Source organism: Carassius auratus, unplaced genomic scaffold (assembly GCF_003368295.1).
Source record: "Carassius auratus strain Wakin unplaced genomic scaffold, ASM336829v1 scaf_tig00217086, whole genome shotgun sequence".
NCBI lineage: Eukaryota > Metazoa > Chordata > Actinopteri > Cypriniformes > Cyprinidae > Carassius > Carassius auratus.
The window spans coordinates 115,627-139,068 of record NW_020528888.1 but is presented as its reverse complement, the minus strand read 5'-3'; the positions used below and the strand labels follow the sequence as shown (position 1 = coordinate 139,068).

The following is a 23,442-nucleotide window of genomic DNA, read 5'->3' as shown; positions in this document are numbered from 1 at the left end:
CTCCTTTAAGATGATTCAGATCACTTGGTTTGGTTCTCTTGGGGGATCTGCTCTCTGCGTCCTGCTTTTCTATGTTGTTCCCTCAGTAACTGTGAGACTGAAGAGGAATTAGAAAGCAGGGTGAGAAGCATTAGCAAAAGAAAACTAAGAGCGAAAAAGTAGGTAGAAGTCATCCTAATGGAAATGACAAAAAAGGTGCACAGGTTTTAGTAAAAACTCACAGTAGTGAGATGATGAAGGGGATGGTTGAGACTGACCTGTTAATCATTCTTATTCTTATTCAACTTATAGCTTTTTATTTTTCTCACATTAGTGCTCTCTCATCATGGCACCAATATGCCTTATTCTTCTGGTGCCTGATGTTTGGCAGAGTTGAGCCTGATTGTGTCATCCGCATTCTTATTTTTTATTTAATTTTAAGCATAGGATTTTATATAAAAAGTGTACTTATGATCATAAGAAACAAAATGTCGAGTGACTCAAACCTTTTCACTGGTAGTATACAATGGATTTCTATGTTTTTCCTCATTTTAACTAACCAAAATAGGCTGCTATCAGTAGGGGGCGACACTGCTAGAGGGCGCTGTAGGTAGTAAGGTGTGAAGGGGATCAGACTTGCGGTCAAAGTGTTTACTGTAAACAGATTGTTGAACAAACAGTGGCTAACATGCTCACCGGCAGACCCGCTGTCCACTGTTGACTTAACTGCTCCCTTATCAGAGAGAGCAGCACACGGTCAGCCCTGAATAAACATTCCTAACACAGGAGTCCTTTGTGTGCATGAGTGTGTGTGTATGTCTGAGTGCGTTTCACTGTGCACAACTCTAACGAGGAAATACTGAATTAAACTTGCCCGTATAGTGTGTACAGCATGCTACTACAGTCGCATGCAGATTTAAAACAAGTTAATGGTCTAGCCAAGGGCTCAGGGCTGCAGGCCAAAGCCAACCCAGCCAGATCGACACAGATCGACATGCTCTGAACCTGCACCACACTGATATCAATGCTCATCCCTTCAAATAGCTTCACATAACAAACATTATACAGATCAGTACCATGCTGGACCAGGACCAGCTCTTTTATCGCACTGTGCTGGCAGTAAAGCACCGCATGAAGCTTTTGATGTGGTCTTGACAATGGGTGTCCTGTGTAAACCAGATATCATGATTCATCAATAATTTAGAATTTTATCTGCTTCAGATTTTTTCCCCCTTTATATATATATAAATATGTCAAATAAAATAAAGAAGTAGAAAGTTTCCATATACTTGTTCAAAATTTGGAGTTGGTGAGAGTTTTTTGTTTTGTTTTTGAAAGTACAGTAAAAATACAGTAAAAACTGCTATATTGTAAAATATCAATGCAGTTCAAAATTTTGTCAGTTTTACAGTTTTACAATTTAAAATGACTGTGTTCCATTTGATTATATTTTACAGTGTAACATATTCCTGTTACACTTTCAGCAGGCATTACTCCAGTCTTCAGCATCACGTGATCCTTTAGAATTTATTTATTTATTCATTTTTCATTGAAAAACATTTTGATTTTTTTTTAAATCAATTATTTTCCTGAATGCATGTGTAAATGTGCATATACACACATGCAAACACATATATGTATTAAAATAAGGTTTATAATAATTATATTAAAAACTGAATAAATAAGGGGTCCTACAATAGCTTATATCAGAGAAACAAAAATATTTATTGTGTTTCAAGGATATGTTTGTAGAGATGGCTGTCACGCTAAAGCCTTATATGCAGATGATCTTGACATGTATTGTGTTGATTATGCGCTCCTCCATTTAGAATATTCCAGATTCATCAAGATTAAGAGAAAGAACACATTTATGTGTGTATGCACCTGTACTTAATCGGTCTGAATTGTTTCTTGAAACTTTTCTATGTGTATTTAATTATAAATGAATAAAACCCACTGAGGGCACTTAGTTTTTATGTCATATAATTCTTCTAATGCTTTTTGTTTTGAAATAAAAAGTGAAAATGAACGATTTCTTTCCTAATTACATTGAACAGAGGGATTCGCTGGTGTTAATAAGAATTCAGTCCTGCATTAATGAACCAGTTGTGTATGTGTGTGTGCTCACATGCGTGTTTGCGTTTGTGTGTAAGCATATGAGATCAGGCTTCCTGTCTGAGTAAGTACCCCTGTCACTTGTGTTGTTGCTTTATGTCAAAACATCTCAAAGCAGGGACTGCGCTCTGACTCTCAACACACACACACACACACACACACACACACACACACTCACACACACACACTGTCGGTACGCAGCATGCTGCCAAGTCTCTTGGTGGTTACAGAGCTCAACCTGTTAAAAGGTTGAACTCTTGGGAAGGTGCTGATCTGAGCACACCGCACAGAGGCCATGTGCACTTCTGTCAGCCTGCAACACACACACACACACACACACACATAGTGAGCTTCCAACGTAGGCTGCATTTTAAGCAATCATAGGTGCGTTCCCAGAGCGAATGCTTTTCAAAAAGGTCCAAACTTAATTGTGTTGCATCGTTTTGGCCAGATTCCATGAAGCATTTGAAGAGAAGGCAATCCCAGGATGCATTGCGACAACTCATACTACTGTCCCTCTTGGAACAAAAGCACACAGCTGTGGTCAGGTACTTAAGGAAAGCTGGACCGTTTTACTGTGTTCTGAATTGACTTTTTATATGTTATTAAAGAGATTCAGATTTTCTTTTGCTGAAATATGGCAGCAGTTTCTCTCCATTACGGCAACCAGCTCAGGTCCTCCCACTTTATTTCAACAGATTTATTTACCTCACAAGCCTGGAAGCATTCAGTAATTCCACACAGGTAGTGGCGTGCACATGCGGTGTTTATGTGTGCAAAAAAGAGAATGAGACCGAACTGAAGAGACTGAGAGAGAAAGCGAGAATGAGAAGGAGTGCTGGATCAACAAGTCAGCATTTGTAGAGAGACCCTGTTAATTGGCATTTGTGACAATACAACACTGGCAGTTATTGATTCTAGATCGGCCAGGGATCGAATATGCAGAGTATTACTCCCCATCATGATTGAACTCACTGTGAGTACATGTGTTTGTGTGTGTGTGTGTGTGTGTGTGTGTGTGTGTGTGGCCTGTGAAAGTACATTCATTAGTTTTAATCAGTGAAAATAGGCTATAGGAAGCTCTTTAATATCTCAGTTGTTGCCATATTGTTCCTAAATAGCAGTTAGATTAATTAATAGAAAATATTGGGATATTTTCCTGATAATAAATAAAAAGCTCCCCTTTTTGTTTTTTCAGTTAAAACCTCTAAAAGTTCTTGAAACAAGAGCAATTTTCTTGAGGACCAGAGAATTTAGACATTTGAATACAAGTGTATTTTATCAAAGTCAGATTTTGTGCTGTTTTAACTATAAACAAGTTAAAAATATGTTTAATGTAGTAAGATTAATATAAATCAAACTGGCTTTTATTGAAGACAAATTATGATAGGTGTTATTATGTTGTACAGTATTGGTAGTACATTTAAATTTGTTATATAAAAAATATATATAATTTGTTTTTAATATTTTTAAATATATATATATATTTTTGTTAATATCAGTTTTTCACCTCCTAGACTCTGATTAAATAGAGAGCAAATCCTCTTTCTCACATTTTTGGGCTGAGAGAATAAAGTGAAAGTGACATGACATGGTGATCCATGCTCAGAATTTGTGCTCTGCATTTAACACATCCAAAGTGCACACACACAGAATTAAACACACACACACACACACACACACACCGTGAACACACACCCAGAGCAGTAACCATATTAATTTGTCATTTCAGAACACTCAAAAGCATCACATACATCACCTTTTAGGAGGAAAATAGTATGATTTGCTTTCTTCTGTGGAAAATAAAATCTAATATTTTGAACAATGTTGCTAACAAAAGAGTTTTGGTTCCCATTGACTCTCATTGTATGTATAACAAAATCCAATTGAAGTCAATGAGAATTGAAAGAACATGGTTCCAACATTCTTTTTTTGTGTTCCACTGAAGAAAGAAAGTCTTACGGGTTTGGAATGACATGAGATTTTTTTTTTTTTTTTTTTTTGGGTGGATTGTCCCTTTAAATGTGACTGAGAGCTCCATTATGTCTCTAGCTGAGCTGTGGAAGAGCAACATCTGAGCATAGCAGGTATTGGCTGATATCTCTTTGGCAGTAACGTCACGAGGTCAGATGATGCCTCTGTCTGTGCACCCTCCCCTGTGAAGATGACCTTTGCTGCGAATGTACAGATTGCAGGAAGCGCCCCCAAATTTTACTCCACAGCTGGAAAGAGTTGCTGCTTTATTTCACCAGATGTCCAGCAGACATCTGAATGTCATGGATGAATGCGGCTGTGTGATGGAAGGCATAACTCAACTTTAGTGCAAGCAGATTCAGATGAGTCTCTGGTAGTGCTTTACCAGCCTCAGACTCTCCGTTTTGTGCCCTGACTGGTGGAGTCCAGAGGCAGGAAAAACAAGAAAGAGGCCCCTGGGCAGGTTCACTGTAAAGAGTAAGGGTGTAATATTTAGCCCTCAGTAGAGCAATGATGAGGAGAGGAAGATAAGACGACTGTCTGATCTCTGTAGAAGAACTTTTTCATCTGCATGTGTTTAACCCCTGTGGTTTCCCAAAGCACCTGCTCTCACATGCAAACACAAGCAGAGGAAATTATTGCTCAGAGGTTGCTCTTTCATGGCTCGGGAACCTTAAGACCTATCCACATTAAGAATGCTAACTCTAAACTATATTCCACACCAAACACAGTAATGTTCTGTTTATTAAGTGTGTGATGCAGTTTTATCATCTGCCACTTTAAATGCTTGAGCTCTTAAAAATGATCTCAGTGGTGTGGACTTACCTATTCTTAGAAGTGACTTAGATGTGAACGGGCCTTAGGAAGGTCCTGATAACCCATGTTATGTGTTTTCTAGCAAAACTGAGTTTATTGATGATTTTCCCCCCCCTGAAAAATTATATATTCTTTTAAAGAATATTTAGAAATTTAAAAAACGTTTTATTTATTTTTTTAAGAAAAGAAAATCGTAAAGGATTTTTTTTTTAAACGTGATGGAAAATATATATAATGTAATGAAAAAAAAAATATTTTATTTATAGTAAATGTGAAAGTACAATCTTTTGTAGTTCGGAGTGAACTGTAAAAAAATAACAAAAATTATAATTTTTGAGACTTACATTAAATCTCATTGCAGTCTTGGAGAAACAATTCAGATATTTGGAAGATCATGTTTGTTTCATTTTTTGTTTATTTGTTTCCCCACAAACCTCCTCTGAGAGCATATTTACACACCGAAGCCAGTGGTCACTTATGGACATGATCAGCTGTGCCTCATTCGCCTTTACTTGCTTCCTCTGTCTTTCTAACCTCTCTGACTCAGTCTTCCTTTTCTGCTCTTCCTGTCTTCTTTCTCCAAACCCAAAAGAATCTTCCCTCGCCTCCCCCAGAGTACACGCCAGCACCAGGCCTTGCACCGTGGGGCAGAGAGTCCTTGGCCGTTGCAGCCGGCAGGCTTATCTTCTCAGCTCTGTTTTCAATCTGAGCACTCTCCTAACCCCTGGGGAGATTCCAGCAAGGGTTGGGCTCTGAGCAGATTCAGGCGGGTGTCGAGTCGTGGTCAGCTCTGTCTTGCATCTGCTGGCCTGCTCTGGATTTTCTCACTCACAGGAGTGGGAGTGAGGCCCTGAGAAAGCTCAGGTCTTGATACCAGCGCAGGATATATGAATGTTTGCTGCGGTTCCAAAAACTGATTTGGCTCATGCTTCAAAGTTGTGTAAATGTTAGGACTAAGTTAATGGTAGGCATGGGTGATTAGTTTGGCAAAACTCTCTCAGTAAGTAAAGTTGTCTCATGTGCTGTTTATTATTTCTTGATACAGCGGCTGCAGATTTTTCATGAACTTTCATCATCTGGCTTTTTGGATGTGACTGTGCAATTTTGAATCTGCCTGAAATCTATGACATGCGTTTTGAGTTGCTTGTGTAAATACTAAGCGCTGATGATTTGTCAAGAGTTGAACCTTAGACATACCGACTCCCTAGATTCATTTTTGACCTGGTTTAATCTTTACAGCTTTATGGAAAGTTTTAGAAGGTCTTGTGATTCAAGGGTAGGAATTACTTCTCAGTGAGCTGTCAGTACTGTGTGGGATCTTTGGTTCCTCTGTGTGGCTGCAGTCTTGCAAAAAGGCCTCTGGAGTGATGCTGTGGTCCAGGGTCAGGGAAAAGAAGCCTGGGAAACTGGGAAAAGTATGGAATATACTTTCATATCATTGCTTTGATTAAAATGATTGTTTATTTTTATTACAAATCACTTGCACATTGGCACGTCTCATTTTAGACCCATCTCTCTAAAAAATTGATTCACAATATATCGTTACCAGATTTGTTTTTCTACATTTCTTCATTTTTATAAGTCCATATTGTATATGTAACTGTACATGCTTATTTTCCCCACTTTTTTATAATTTAAATTACCTTTGGTTTCATCTAACACTCACTTGAAGGTAATAAATAGCAAATTTCTAAATTAATATAGATTTTTCATATCTATATTAGATTTTTCAATAATATAGCATTTAAAACGATTGATTTTTATTTTTTAAATGTTTTGTTTATTTAAACAAAACTGTATGCAGCCATTTATCAGTTATCAGCTATTTTTATATACATTAACCAGTTCAACAGACTTGAAATGAAAATAACTACCAAAAATTTACATTCCTAATTTTAGAGATTTTATGTACGTTATGGTTCCTTTAATTGTGCTTTTGTCCAAACAATAAAGAGTCTATCACTCTCAGCTCAGTTTAATGCATTAATGCCATGTTTAAACCCAAAGAATTCTACAGTGCAGAAGATTCAACAAAATATCTGCAGAATCCATGTGGGTCTAATGAGCACTAAGACCGCGTGCACTGAATGCTCTTGGTAGGACTGGTGAAGACGTTGAAAATAATCAAGATGGACATTGATTAAAAACAATGATGATGTGCTTTGTGCGTTAGAATCAGCCTGATGGGAAGGGCAAGGGCTTCTGGGAAAGAATGGATGAAATGAAAGATTGAAATGATAATGAAAAAGACAGGATCTGGGAATTAGGAAGAAAGGGAGTGAAAGATAGATGGATAAGTATCGTCCTCCAACTGTAAGCTGCCAACACCAAAACACTTACTTTGCATTATTTCCTCTATTTTCTTCATTCCCTCTCTCCCTTTCTGTTCAGACAAAGCATGTTCTTGCTTGTGAAACATGTTGTTCCTTAGGGAAAATTAAGTTCTGTGAACCGGACGTACTGTGTGTGTATGTGTGTGTGTGTGTGCTGTGTACAGTATGTACTAGCTGAGTGGCCCCTTAAAATGAATTTAATAGGTCTTAAGTTTAATCAGAATTTGAATCGGAATGGCAGGAACTTAGTAAATCACAAATCACGTAAATTCAGCAGGCATGGAATTTTGGCTTTTTCCTAACTGGTTCATAAATTTATCTCACCGTACCTATGAATTCTTCAAAATTTAAGACATTTCAAACTTTTTTCTCTCTCAAGCCAATAATCAAAATTTTATCATTGCAGTCTAACACTTTTTAAGTAACTTAAACAACTTTTTAAGATATAATTTGGCTTTTCTTTGCAATGCCACGTGGCAACTTGTTGTCAGGATTGTGCCGGAGAAACCCGAATGGAAGGATGCTCAAAAAAACAGAGAGAAGACTGTAATGCACGCACACACTCAAGCTAAAACCAAAGAGACACCGCCAATATGCACAAACACACAGTGGTGTGAGGATAAGCAATGTATTAGTCATCTATTACAGGAATCTGTCTCACACTGGGCCTGTTTTCCAGTCTCGCTGGATGCCTTGTGAATTTCCACCCATGAAATAGAGCGGCTTTCTTCCCCCAGACTCAGCTCACAGAAACCCGCTGCCCACGGGAGACGGCTCTGACCTGGCAAAGAATCTCTGCTTACTGTGGGTCAAATTCTCCACCAGCGGTGTGGATGATACAAAACATAATCCAGAAAAGAGAGGCACAGCGAGTCTGACTTTGCCTCTGTGAATGGACTGAATGGAGGAGTGTTAGCCGAGTCGGTCGATTTGAAAGCATGCACCTGGTGTGATTCAGGTGTGTGTGAAGGGTATTGTACATGCTAAATGGATTTCTCACCTCTTGCTCTTTGTGGAATGGACAGAGCAGCCAAATCACCCTCACTGAGTGTGCTCTCAAGGCCTTGGAATATATCCTCCCAACAGAGAATGAAGGAAACAGAGAAAGGGTACGAAAGAGAGGGAGGAAAATGAGGTGTGTGTGTGTGTTAGAGAGAGAGAGAGAGAGCGAGGCAGAGAAAAAAAGAAAACAAAATAGCGTTTACGGTTCAGGCTGCCTCTGAAATAATTTTCCATATCAGTGCAACTGCATGAGCCCAGTGGGAAAGGGAATATGATTTTCTCCATACAGTGCCAATGGAAAAGAAGAACTCAAGTCAAAACAAGAGAGAAGAATACTGGGAAGAGAACGAAAGAGGAACTTGCTGGTCTACATCAGGAATCCCATACTGGGAGCGCCGTGGCACTGTTCTGGTTAGAAAACACAAACCATCATTCAGTCATCCATCCAGAACCCGTTAGGTCCGTCCAGTAGCCCGCCGAGATCTATTATGCTTTGGCCTCTGCCTCCAGCTCGGCATGCCAGGTTGATCCAGAGAGCAGAAGAGTTTGACTCCATATTAATTCCATGCACTATCCCCGGTTTCTCTACTCTCACCCCTCGGGTTGGGAAGTGTCTCTTGCTGAGCCCCAGGTTTTGGACGCCGTCCTATCATTAGTTAATACTGAGAGCTCCATCTCATATTCCCTGGATAAGTCCTTGCCTCCTTTCCCATGCCGACACTCAGGATTGAACAGAGGGTAGATCAGGGGGACATGGAATGATATTTGGCCCCTGAGCCAAAGTGCTCTTGTGACAACAGGCAGATTAGCATGAAAACAAATGCTCGTAGCAAACAATTGAATCGTTCCGTTTGGAACAAATGGTGGCTTTGCTTGTTGCATGTAATTAGCCTAGCCGAGGCGGGCTGACAGCACCCATATGTCTGAGAGGGTGCGAGAGCGTGTGTGAGTTTACCGTAAGCGCTGGAGCGTAGAGCGCTAGCCACTAGTGCAGCATCTTTAGCAGGAGAGGAGCCACAGGAAGCGGCAAAGGGACAAAAAGAGATTTAATGAGGTAGAGAGCACGAATTATGACATTTCAACATTGCTCATGTTTGCTTAGATAACACAATGAAGTGACGGTGACCGCAATATGCTGATTCCGGGGGAATGAGGGCAAGTTTTCCCCATTAAAATCCAGGGTGGTGTGGAAGGAGGGTAACGGGTGAGTGGACCTGTGATCTGCCCAGGTTAAAATTCATGTAGATAATATGGCTATTGAGGATGAAATTGATGTGTCAGAGAAAGAATTAGCAACGAAACAGTAGAAGAACATGAAGTATTAGGAGAGGAAGAAAATGTTCCAGCCGAAAAGCCTGGCATGATTTTTTTTTAGTCCTAACACGTGAATGTAAGTGATAAGCCTGGAAGCCTATTTCTGCCTTGGAATAAAAATACCAAAACATATTTACATTTCACAATTAAATTAAATTACCTTTATATCACACAATGTGACTTTCCAATAACTACAACTTGGTTTCTCATTTTTGCAACTGTATATCACACAATTCAACTTTTTTATCACATAACTGCAACTTGGTTTCTAATTTTTGCAGCTTTACATCATACAATGTGACTCATGTAGTTGCAAATTTGTTTCTCATATTTGTATATTGTACAATGTGACTATATTACATGATTGCAACTTAGTTTCTCATATTTGCAACTTTATATCACACAATGTGACTTTTGTAATTGCCACTTTGTTCTTTTTATATGTAATATTGCACTTTATATGTCATATTACATTGCATAATTGTGACTCTTTAGCAAATTTATATCCCACTATGTTACTATGTCTAACATTTGCAACATTATTTCATGCAATTGTAACTTTATAATCTTACATGCAACAATCTAACTATATCTTATAATGTGGCTTTATATCTTGCAATTGCAACAGTGATTTTATATCATATTTTAAACTTCATCTTAGAGTTACCTTTTTTATTTTTACTACTCTGAGGCAGAAACAAGCTTCCATAGATGGGAGAGCGAAAGTGCGATGGAGAGAAGCAGACCACGTATCTGATAGCTAAGGAATCTACCTCATTATACTAGCATAGAAACCTGATGCATACACCAGCATGCTAGCAAACACCATAAAACGCTACATATGTTGGTCATTTTAGATGCTGTCTGTGCAAACTCATTTTTGGACAACGCTCTGTCTGTGTGTGAGGCTGGTGTCCTATCTGCAAACCCCAAGTTGACCCAGACTGCCATGTTTGTGTTGTAAAGGACTGTGTGTGTGATTTTTATGTGTGTGTATAGGTTTAATGTTTGACCTTGTACTGCTGTGTTTATCCCCTTTCACTCTCTCGCTCTCTGTTTTGTTCTGAAGGTGGAGTGATTTTTAGAGACCTGCTGATCATAGAGGGGTGTTTTCACACACAGGGGGGCTGATTCAAACATTCATATATGGAAATGGAAGGTTGGCAGTGCCAGCGGAGAGCTGTGTGTGTTGTGTTCTGGAGTGTGTGTACGTCTGCTCATCACCGCTATTGTTTCGTCTGTTCTCTTTTACTCTCATCTCCGAGTCTCACATGTGCGTTTCCACACATACACACTCTCAGGATGTGTACTTACTGTAGTCTGGGTGTGATTTTTGATTGACAGCTACAGTTTGAATTGACTGGGTTCTTAATAAGGGGGCTGAAAACCTATCGCTGATTTAAAGTTATACCCTGTGTGAGTGCTGGCTTGTGTGAATGCTTTTAATTGATTCACAATGGAGACGTAACAGCTATTTGTCATATTTGAAAATGCAGTTGAACACGTCCTCCCGGTTTTCCAGACCAAAATTATGTGTAGTCTGAATCCAACATCTGGAGGTGACAAAATAGCACGTACTAATTAGAAATTTCAGTTTCAGTTTTGTGGCCATGCTGACTTATTAATGTTCTGTTTTCATCAGAAAATAAAATTGAGTTTCTTGCCAGGTCTGAACTGTTCTTGCCAAGCACTGTAACAATCTCTGAAAATAGTCAACAATGAAACAATGATTTTGGCACTCCAAAACTGCTTAGGCAACAAAATGTTGACATATTTTTATGTTGCAGACATTTTGGTGCATGATTATAGTTGAGCTGAGAAAACTGACCGGAGAATAGTGCCTCTAGTGGAAACTTGAGAATGCAGCATGTACTTGTTTAGCATTATGAAATGTATTTTGACACATTACAGTTCAATTTTGAGTATGAAACAGACCTTGCATAGCTAGGAGTGTTTTCACATACTTGCATAGAGTGTGTAACAGGGCTAAGCATTTATCTTACCAGAAAACAAATGTTGTTTATTTTATTTTTATTTTTTACATTTGCATTACTCATTCACTTCATGGTGTAGCTTCTAGACTATCCGTCATTGTTTTCTTTTTCTCTTTGGGTGGTTTGCAGTTCTGTTTCTTTACATGCACGATGCACTTTTACTGTCCAGCAAACGATGCTCCGTCGTTCCCGCCAGCTGTGCTGTCTGTGCCTACACAAACACTCCGACCCGCAGACCTGGCTGTCGGACTTCAGCTATAGATCTCTAGGCCTTTGGTTTTCTACTGTGTGTTATATGCTTTCTGTCTGCTCCTTTCTTTCAATGTTGCTAGTTAAAATTCCCCCTTCTCCTATTTCTCTTTTTCTCAACATATTTTATGCACTCTGTGTGAGTTATTTAGTGTGGTTTGACATACCTCATCCTGAGAAGCTGCACAGCTATGTTTGATAGTCCAGCCATAGGACGACCCACATGTGACACACAGACAGACACACCACTGAGATACTGCGACTGCTTGCTGCAAAAAGTTTGTGGCGGTTCTGGGGTGTGGTGTGTCCCAATCCTCTGGGAATTAACTCACTTCCAGAGTTGCACACTCACACACATACAAGACCACACACCCACTCATTCCCAGGAGAAGACGCTTCCTCTAATTCCCGACCAGTGAATACCATGGATGGCATATCCACTAACACAACAGAGAAAGTAGAAAGTAAAAAAAAAAAAGCACAAACCAATGACAAATTAAATTAAAATTTAAATGCAGAAAAATAGCAGATCTGCCTTTTTGGCACAATATTTACAAATGACATCATCAGGGAGGAAATTCCAAAACAGCAGCCCATCTCTAGTGGTTCTTGGAAAAATGGAGCGTGTTCTTCGCAGTGTGAGCTGTAGTTGTTAATCGGTTCGCTTTTTATTTCCTGCCTGTTTTGGTGTTCACTCCAAAAGCAGACATGTGCAGCAGATTGTAGGTGTAAGTTGACCCTGATTCTTGCTTCCTGTCGTAAAGTACGATGTGCAGTTGTGATGTGATTAAGTGGATTTTTCTAAAGCCCTGCTTGGATGAAACTAGTTATCCCTGAGGGTATTGCTCCACAGATATTGTTGCATGATCTTAATCGTGTCCTTTTTACTATTTTATTTTATAAAACACAAAATACATTTAATTTACTGAAATGGCAAAGGTGTGAGAAGCAGACTTGTTAATCACTGAAACCTTGACATCTGCCCCAGCTTTCCTTGGCAAATTCTTGAGAGAACAGATGATCCGAATGAATCATTTGTTCCAGTTGACTCAATTAACCTGATCTGATTCTTGAGTTCAACTTACTTAGTGATCTGGTTGCAGCAGTTAACAGCTTACTGGAGGAGAAGATTATCAGTAACTTAAATTTCAGTCTGTTCATAATGCGAAACTATTAAAATATTATATTTCTTCCAGCAACATCCTTACGAGTGTAATTTTAGAGCGCAACCTGGGAATAGGCCTCCAGTGAGAGCCGGGTTATATATTCAGTGTCATGTTCATTTAAATCCTTCCTGTCTCTGACATTTTAGTGTTTAGGAACAGGAATGATTAATGACTAATGCTACTTTTACATGTGGATTACTCTAAATACTCCCTTGTCAGTTTAGACTCATTCTCACAAGCGATCGGGCCAAAACCAAACGACTTCAAAAATATCCTCTCGTACGGCACGATCCCAAACTGACTGAGTCACGGCATAGAGACACAAAACAAACAGGCAGTGAGAGAAGTGTGCTGTTTCTGCAGGCCCTGCCCTTCCTCCCTCCCAAAGGCGATTTATTATGACTGTGAAGAGAGAAAATATTGGGGTTTTCTGGAGTGGCACATGTTTTGGGGGACAGCGAGATGTGGGGTTGTGTGAGAGCGTGGAACCCAGCTGTGTAAACAGTCTCACACTCCCCCATTTCACACACACATATGAGTAACCACTCCCCTGACAAAACCCTTAATATGAAGTCTCTCATGCCCATCCTCCACTAGCATTGCCATCTATGACATATTCCAGCTCTCACACTGATGTAGCTACAGTGTGTAAGATATTTACAGTTGGACTTTTCTATTTGTGATTTTGTGGAGGTTGTCTATTGCTTGCTTGGTCACTCACATTTGCATGCTTACCTAGTTATCCCTGCAGAGATAGCCGTTGTTCTTAAATTAAGTACAGGATTTATATACCATATGTGCTGGGATCCTGTTGATCCTATCAGAGATTATTTTGCAATATTGACTGTCTGACCGTATATCATCCTGTTTATTGCACAGCTACTTACTGAGTAAAAAAAAAAGGCAATACAATATTGATGAGGATTATTTAAACTGTTTTATAATGTGAGAAGGAGGATACAGAGTCATACAAGAGACATGAAAACTGGCACAGCTACATTGGAAATTGAGTGCTGTAAATGACGTAGTTTAGCCGTCTTTATAGAAAATAACTGACAGCAGACTGACCAATCAGAATTAGGTATTTCACTTTTTTTTTTCATTCAGCTTATTATAGCCAGTGATATTTTCAAATCTATTGACATTTATTAATATGAATGTATACCTACCTATATTGCCTCAACTATCTAAAACTGTTATATTTGATATTGTTATGTGTGTATGAATATATTACAAAAATACATTATATATAATTAAATCCAAAATATGTAGTTCATTTTATATTTTCTTTTTTTGTATTTTCTTTATTTTTATTTGGTATACATTATAAATGTATTTATTTATTTGTTTGTTTATAAATTGATTTATTACAGGAAAAAAAACCATTTAATTCAAATATGTATGTATGGAGAAATATATTACTAAATTAAAAAATATATATTAAGTATACATTTGTAATATATCTGCTTTAAATGATATTTATTTATTTTTTATTTTTTATTTTACATAGACTGTATAATTTAAATTTGTGTGTGCTTGTTTATTGTTTTAATTTAACAATATAATATTAGGGAAATCTACATAGCCTAGTTTAGGATGATCTCTATTTTTTTCTCCACTGTAGTTGGAGCAGCACTTGTGTTATCTCTGTATGTTCAACTGAGTACTCAGTACCAGTAGACATAAACATCCTCCTGTGAAGAGAGTGAGATTCACAGAAGCCCCTTTCACACTGCCATTCCGGCAAATACAGGGGTAAAGTGTTCCTGTAATTGTTCCCTGGTCGCTAGATTTGGCACTTTCACACTGCCAGTGATGACCCGGTATATGTGCGTGCTTTCACACACAACCCTTGAAGATCCCGTAACGACACGTGACATCAGCGCGTGACGTGTAATGTACGAGTCGACAACGCTTGTCACGTTATACTTTAACTGAAGCAAGCAAACGATCTCAGCGTCAGCGCGGAAAGTGAGGAACTAACTGATCTCTGCTTCATTACAGTTTGCACATATGTTTTCGTCGCGAATGTTGATCTTGCTTCAAAACAGCCGGTAAAAGAGTCGCGCGATAACGCGCGTCATCACTTCGACACGGAATTAGATCTGGCTTTTGTTCACACAGCGCTCGTTCCGGATCGATTACCGCAATGTTACTATGTCCCCGACCCGGGTTCGATTCGGTAATCAATTCCGGGACGTGGTTGCTTTCACACAGAAGGCGACCAGGCAATGTTACGGGAATATTGCGGGTCCGACGTGCAGTGTGAAAGGGGCTAGAGAGAGAGAGAGAGAGAGAGAGGGGGAGGGAGTGACAGCTGCTGTAATGTATACACACAGAGCCATTAGAACCTCAAGCTATTGTGTCTGCTGATGGATCGCACTTCATTTGGATCTCTGATGTAAACAAGTAACACATAATCCAAACCTCTGACTTGACTTTTTTTCCCCATCATGCTCTCTGCCTCTCTCTCTATTGGTCTCTCACACAAGTCTTGTTCCACTGAAGGGCAGCGCTGGGGGACTCTCATTTGATGACAAGGCTGAACATGCACTTGTGCAATTGGCGGTTACGTGAGTGTGTGTTTGTGTGTGGCTCCCACTCTTTAGGATTTTTCCTTTTAATTCCTTAATTGGATTAATGTCGCTCTGAGCCTGGAATCAGACGATTAGTATGCACATGACCTGATTTCCTTAAGCGCTCACACAAGAGTCACTCTCTCTCGTTCAGCCGTGTTTCACACCACGGACGTAAATAAACACACATTCCCATTGGGGATCCGCCTGACAAGACAGCATCATCCTTTATAGCTCGCTGTATTCCCGCCGCAATGACTCTGCCGCTGTTTTTTCACAGCGAATGGGGTTCCCCAGGATCAGCTAGCCACCCCACACATGCCGTTTTTGCAACTATGTTTCTTTTCAGACCTCCCGCCATCCTCTCCTTCCCTCCATTCCCTCTGTTCATGTATCAACAGCATTTCATTTCTGCAGTTTGGTTTATTAGAGATGGTGGAAGGAGGGGGGAAGTTAGTAGGATGGGCGCAGGCAATAATTTCAGCCTTTGCAGCTGACGCTCGGCCCACGGCATGCTCGAGACAGAAAAAAGAGAGAGAAAAGTCAATAAAGCAAAGCAAACAAGAGGAAACGTTTTATTAAAGGGAAGTTGGCGGAGGGTGTAGAGGAGAGGAGGAGTGAGGGCTTCAAATGCTGTTCAGTACAGTGGGGGTAGTGCAAACCAGACTTTTGTCTTATGGTGTAAAGTCTGGTCCAGTCTGCATACAGTTCTCTGTGCCATTTAGATGAGAATCCAGTGATTAGTTCATCCTCTCAAGCTCATAATATTAATCTGGTGCCTTGTAAACACATTTTTGTTTCCCTCCTGGATGAACCTCTGTGCACAGATCTTGTGTTGCTGTGAGTCTCATGAGTGCTTTCTAGTTTTGTGTTCAGTATCCATCAGACGGTCAGTGTCGGAAATCTGTGGGTGTGCTGTCTGAGGCAGAGACTGCCGGGCTATCCATGCCGGCAAAGTTGAATCATGCGGGTTCACACATGGTCTTTAAACCAGGCCAGGGTGGATCAGGTTTCCCTTTTTTTCTGCTTTCATTCATTTTCATTTCATTAATCATAGATTTAATATTTAGCTTTCCCAAGTCTGTAGGAGGGCAGAATGAGCGACTGCTGTGGGTTTTTCAATGCTTTCCATAAAATTCAGTGTAAATCTTGACCAATTTACTAAGAATTTATTATCAAGATTTATATACATTTATATACATTTTAATTCAAATATGCAGTTATATATTAGAAGAAAAGCACAATATTTTATTGTGAATAATGACTGGAGCTCTCTTGGAAAACACAGGCCTTTCATTTCGTTAGTAAAGCCTGTGGGATGGTATAGTAGGGACATTTGGGAGGAGGAGATGACTGTAAAGTGCTGGGAATTCTGTAGCTTCGATTAAACCGTTTCATGTAGCCGGAAAACTGTTCCTAGACCAGTGCAAAAAGCCAGCTTTCATCCTGAGGCAAGTGAGTGGGTGAGAAGAGACAAAGTGTCTTGACGGCTGCGATCCCAGCATCCACCCTGGCACCAGCGGTCTAATGTCTTTCCAGACCTGTAATTCCACTGGTCTTTTCCTGCTTTCTTGACTTTTTCCCCTCTGCTTGCTGTTGTTTCTGCCTGGGGCTTGAGCTGTGGCCTGGCGCTCTGTTTATCTTGTGAGAGCAGTCATTTAGTAATTTCACACCCATAAACGTCTTCCTTAACCTCATCCCTCTCACCCACGTTAATTAACTTTTATCAGTTTAGGAAATTAAACCGCACTTGCCTTCACCTCGCTGTTTAATTGGTGGTGTTTTAGAGGACACAAGGGCAGGGTCTTTGTCAGGGGAGACACACAGGAAACCACAGCGGTATGAACTGAAACTAACATCACGTGTGGTGTTTTTTTCATCTGCTCAGAATTCAATGTTGTTAATCTTTTAAATGTTGTGCAGACATCGTTTTAAGAGCAACTCATTCTATTAAGCTCTGTGTTTATTAATAGGCTGATTTGATGATTTTACATGTTGTATCGGACCACGAGCGAATCGTCTCTGGTAAACTGCCTTATCTTTAAATTAGATTATGTTTAAACTTTATTAAAACCATTCCTTTGTAGCATATAGGTTAATCAAGCTTATTGGAGCATTGCAAATTCGCTTTGTTTATTTCCGTGTTGAGAAAAAAAAAAGATGTGTGTGGAAATAAATGACCATCTGTTTGGTTTGTATGTATTGTGCACGCATGTATTGTGCAAGGGTTAAATGTATTTGATTTAACCCTTGTTGGCTCGAATGTATAAAGTCTTGCACATTTTCCTTCAGGGATGAATAAAGTTGTATCTTTTTGATGCTCTTCGATCCAGGGTTTCCTCATTATCATTCCATCACCCTCTTTTTTGCTTGCATCTGTGTTTTTCTGTGCTAACTTGTGGTTTGTTGCAGTTTGGTTATTAGCATTTAGCATTATTTTCTCCCTGCTGGCTTGTCAGACAGAAGCCCACCTTTGGATATCATGTGGTAATCATTATTTGGATGAGAGTATATTACGACCTGTTTTTTAATCTCCTTTGTAGGTCTTGTTGCAAATTGTGTGTGTGTGTGTGTGTGTGTGTGTGTGTGTCTGAGAGAGAGAGAGAGAAAGAGAGAGAGAGAGAGAGGGGTTACAGCAGAGAGATCGCAGGGGCTTCATTAATGAACCATGTTTTAGAACAGACTGCGTGCTTATGTTCCAAAACGCTCTCTCTCTTTTTAACGTTTCATGACCCCTCTTTCTATATCCCTGTCTGTATCTCTTCTAAACTTTTATTCATGGTAATTTATTTAGTATTTCCCCACATTTGTCTAATTTAATTAGAACAATTTTTTTAGGCTGAATGTTAGAATTCGGTAAATTTATCAAATCTTCATGTATTGTCTCTTTATAATGGCTGCACTGTAATTGTGAAGGTCCACATTAGAATTTTTAATAATTGAATTCAATAATACTGTCATTTTGAAGATTGGTCTGAGTTTTAACAATTGTTTAATTTTGTCCTGCAGGCAGTGGACTGATAGGGAACTCCTCTGCCTCCTTCATGGGAACGTTTCTGGCCAGCAGTCTGGGATCGCCCCCCTCCCACCCCAGCGGACACCCATCATCCCCCTCTTCTCCGCCCTATCGCTCTGGATCTCATTCCACAGCCCCGTCACAGATCTGGTTCACACACTCACACGAAGGTGATCTATCTATCTATCTATCTATCTATCTATCTATCTATCTATCTGTCTATCTGTCTATCTATCTATCTATCTATCTATCTAAATTTCCATCAATTCATTCATCACAATTTCTGCAGTATCTATTGTTCTTTCATCCATCTTTTTCATCTGTCTTTCTGTTCGTCGTTCTTTTATCATTCTCTTTCTATCTATCATTCTATATGCAGTATCTGTAGTACCATCCATTAATATCTTTCTTTCTTTCTTTGCACTCTGCTGTTCTGCTATACTAACACTGTAGAAACTAGAAACACTTTATAGCGGACATTACCTTACGTGGACGAAAAAAGCACAATTTAGAGTATGTTTGAGAGTGAGTCAGTGTGCTACGCTATATTAGTGCACTGCTTTCTTCAGTTCTATTTCTTATATGATCTCGAATGTGTTTTTCCACTTACAAGCACTCAGTCTGCTTTTAATTTTAATTTAGACTGTCCAAATGTATGTATTTCTTTATATAAATGTTTATGCCTTAAGTGTATGTGTGAGCACAGCGTGTATTTGTGTTAAAATGCGCACATGGCTGTTCTTTTTAAATAGTATACACAGCTGAGCACTCGCTATTGGTATTTTCACAGATCCATGTACGACCGAGTACAAGTGTGTGTGTGTGTGTGTGTCTCGGTGTGGGTTAACTGCTCTGTATCTGCGGAGCTCTTGGCAGCTGGCAGAATGGAACAGTAATTGTGGTTGGCAGTGAACACAGTGGTGTTACTGCTGGCACCCAGCACTACTGTAACTGAATGACTGAACAAATCTGCGCGTGTGAGACGGAATGAGAGAGTTAGAGGGAGAGGGTAAAAAATACAGCAGCGCAGCTGATCTAGTGCATATTCTGCTGCACACGGAGCTTTATATAAACCATCAAAACAATAATCATAACTATAATGATGATGCTTCTGATTACCACCATAAAAATAATAATAATAAAACTAATAACAATAATATTAATAACAGAATGTGTCTATAATGATGCAAACAGCCCCATCATGATGATAAGAGCTCATTATCTGAATCAGTCTTTAATTGTGTTTAGCCCCTCGAAGCGGCTGATTGGATGGCTCTGTTCCATCCCCCACAGCTATGTCCCTGCACTCCCTCCTTCATTTGCATAAAAAGCATGTCATCAAAACGAGTCATGCAATTACCCCTGCCTCGTTCCCCTGGAGACGGTCCAGCTATCAGTGATGTGATGCCCCACCTGACCCATTAGGCCAGGGGGGTGATAGGGGGAGAACAGGAGAGAAAAGTGTTAGTTGATTGGATGTAGCGGGATCTCCTCTGTGGTCCTGGAAATTGTTAATTAATATTCATTAACTTTATGAGCATGGTGCTGTAATATCTGTCGGCAATTTAGTAAATTACCTTAAAAGCAAAAAGAAAAAAAGAAATGAAAGGAAAGGTGAGGAAATGCATTTAGAGCATCATTGTGATAGGATTTTATGGGGAATTTGGGCTGGTTGCTACAGTCGTGTGGCCACCTGACTGCAAAGAGATGTTGCAATTTGCATTAAAGGCTCATTATTTTGGGGGGGCGATGTGGGGTTTCCTCAGCCAGACCTAGGGGTCTCGTGACCCTTATGGTTAAACCCAGCAGCAACGGTCTACTTCCTGCCCATACAACCCATAGTCACACATGGGGTGTGCATCTGTGTGGGTACGTGAATGCGGTTTTAACTGAGAGATGCTGAGGGTTAGAAGCATCACCACAGGGAGGTACTGGCTTCCGGACTCTGTTAAGCATGTGTGTGTGTGTGTGTGTGTGTCTTCTCTGCCTTTTGGCCCCACGGCTCCTCTTTTGGCTATGAACAGTTTGTGGTCAGGCACCGCTTTTCAGTGCCTCCTTTATCTCCCCCGGTCAGGTGTGTGTGTGCATGTGTGAGTAAATGTGTATCTGAGAAAATTTGTGTTTGTAGTCATATCATAGAAATGAGCCAACGATGAGACATGCTGGCTCAACCTAACTGATAACCAGATAACTAAACGTCCAACTGCCTCATGGCAGACAGATCAGTCAAAGGTGTGTGTTTTCCAAACAGAAAACACAAGATATGGATGAGTGGACTCTTTACCGTTATACTCAGAATATTCAAAACACTGGAGCACAATTAGCGTCAATTACAATGCTCTTTTCTATGCAAAGTAAATATAATAACTGTCAAACTCCAGAAAGGACATAAAAACAAAATAAAAGTGGTTCACATGACACCTGTGCAATACAATATAATAGCTTGTGGCAAAGAGACTGACATTTTAGTCATTACCACTGATAATAGTCCCCTTAGGTGAGCAGTTAAAGTTGCAGTGTTATGGAAGTAGTGACAAGTCTTTTATTCCATGTTTTGACGTTCATCCGAGTGAATGGAAAAAAAAAAGAAAGAAATGTAGAGCAGGAGCTTCTGTCTATCGTTTGGATGATGGTTAAGATATTTTAGTTAAAACTTTTGAGGTAAAAAAAAAAAAAAAGAAATGCATGGATGAATTTTTCACAATTAGATCAATAATATATGTTTTTATTTTAATTTCATGGCAGTGCTGTGGCTTTGTGTTGAATTAAGGAGTTCAATTCAAGAACCGAATCCAGTTTCCTAAATAATGGTTTTAGAGTTGTATCTTTTTTATTGAATAATTTCAAAAATATTTTTTTGTTTTGTTTTGTTTTTGTTTTAGGCTGCCGTATGACTTTAAAAGATATAGAATACTGCTCATAAATTATATGAATCACCACGAGTATGATACTTTCATGTTCCTTTTTGTGATTTTGGAACTTGACAGCCCCGTTTAAATTCATTATACTAAAAATAGTGGCCAGGATATTGTTAAAACATTCTTCTTTTAGGTTCCACAAAAGAAAGAGAATCATACAGGTTTAGGATGACATGAGGATGAGTACATTATGGGGTGAGCTGTCCCTTTAATTCTAAGCATGCATGCTTGTGAGTGAATTTAGTTTATGAAGATTTTAAATATTTTTAACCTTTTCCATAAATGTTTTCCTGTAAAAGGCTACACACAGTACTATCACCCTGGACACCTGCTTTCCCATCTGTAAACATCAGGTTGTGATTGTGTGCCTGACGAAAGGATGCTTGTGTTTATTCTATCCCTTTTTCTTTCGCGCACACACTTACACACAATTGTGCCCTCTAAATCCTCTAAACAAGTGTTGTGAGAGGCATTAACCACACAGCTGAGTGCTTCGTTGGATGTTAATGTAAAATGCCTGGAGCAGTAGAAGTGAAGTCGGAACAGCAAAAGCTCTAAGATTTTATACTATGAGTGTGTGTGAGGATGTCAGGTAGGTCTGTGCACTACATTTGTGTGAGAGAGAAGGGAATTGGCTCAAAGCAACAGAGAGGGGATCACCTTTAAAGTCCCAGCTGGTGGAGGAAGCCAGGCTTGACAAGCTGGATGCAGTGACTGTGAATGAGTGTGTGTGTGTGTGTGTGTGTTTAACCTGGGAAAGGACATGGAGACAGTTTGTATATTTCATTATAAATGAGAGTATACGAGGAAAATAATTGGTTACAGTAGCTCATGTAAACCCGCTCAAATATATGTTCTCCCCCCCACACACACTCACACACAAACACTGTCCAAATGATTGTTTTTAAGGACTGAATCCAGGAAGCCCCAATCGGCATGCTGCCAGCTGGCCAAACTCCAGTGTCGGGCACTCAGCCAAAACACAGATCTGCCACCCGAGACTCTCTCTCTCTCTTTTTCATACGCATACTCTCTTTCCCTCCATCTCATTGTCCATCTTTCTTTTATCTCTCACTCATTCAATACCTGAGTTCTTCTCGTTAATTTACTGAACCACTCTTCCTTTACATTACTGCTTTTGTTTGCCCCTTTCTATTTTTCTTCTCTTTTAAAACTTTTTTTCAACATTTGTTGCTTTGAGGTTGTAACACCTTCTCTTACTATTTATTACAGATAACCATTTCTCATATTCATTTATATATATATAACCTTTCTGACTCAAAATGTAGGTTGTTTGAGCAGTTTTAAAATGCACTCCTGAAAAAAAAAAACGTATCACAGCTTCCATCAAAATATTAAGAAACACAGCTGTTTTCATACATTATTAATAATAAATTCTTCTTAAGCAGCAAATCAGCATCTTAGAATGATTCCTGAAGTTAGTGTTAATGGCTACTGAAAATTGATTCGATGATTCAGCACATCTCACAATTAACGGAGCTGACAAGATCCCCTCCTCTTGGTCTCTCTGTTTTGCTCTCTCCTCCCTCCATCTGCCTGCTTCGTTTGGCTGCTTCGCTTCAATTAGAGAGTTAGATGGGCATGTTAGAGTCAGTCCTGTTTTCTTTTTATATTGCACTCCTTTTTTTCCCCTGATATCAGTTTCAATGACAAACTTTTATTTGCATGACAAATTATGTAATGCAAAAATAAAATGGCAATTACTATATCTGTGTTGTAACAAATAAAAGTAAATACCTTTTAAAAATGATTTTTATTTAACTATTATCTATTAAGTAAAAGAAAATAAATGAATAATCAGCAAGAAATACATTATCAAGACAACAAATATTAAATAGAAAATTTTGTGGTAATAATGAACTGTAACAGAGACACTTAACTCTCTCACTCCCTTTTCTTTCCAGAAATCTTTGTTCACATATATATGATTAGTGAGGGTGTGTGTGTCTCTATTATCCTCTTCCAGTAG

At 39.3% G+C, this 23,442-nt stretch overlaps 1 protein-coding gene across 2 annotated transcripts in view; it reads left to right on the top strand.

The window, feature by feature from the left end:
* Nucleotides 1–23,442, top strand: part of LOC113099917 (BAH and coiled-coil domain-containing protein 1-like) — an 80,273-nt gene that overhangs the window by 19,453 nt on the left and 37,378 nt on the right. For both annotated transcript variants that reach the window (XM_026264830.1, XM_026264829.1), the window contains exon 2: nt 18,528–18,704. In XM_026264830.1, coding sequence (XP_026120615.1) covers nt 18,528–18,704 — 177 coding nt within the window. The remainder of the gene's footprint in view (nt 1–18,527; nt 18,705–23,442) is intronic.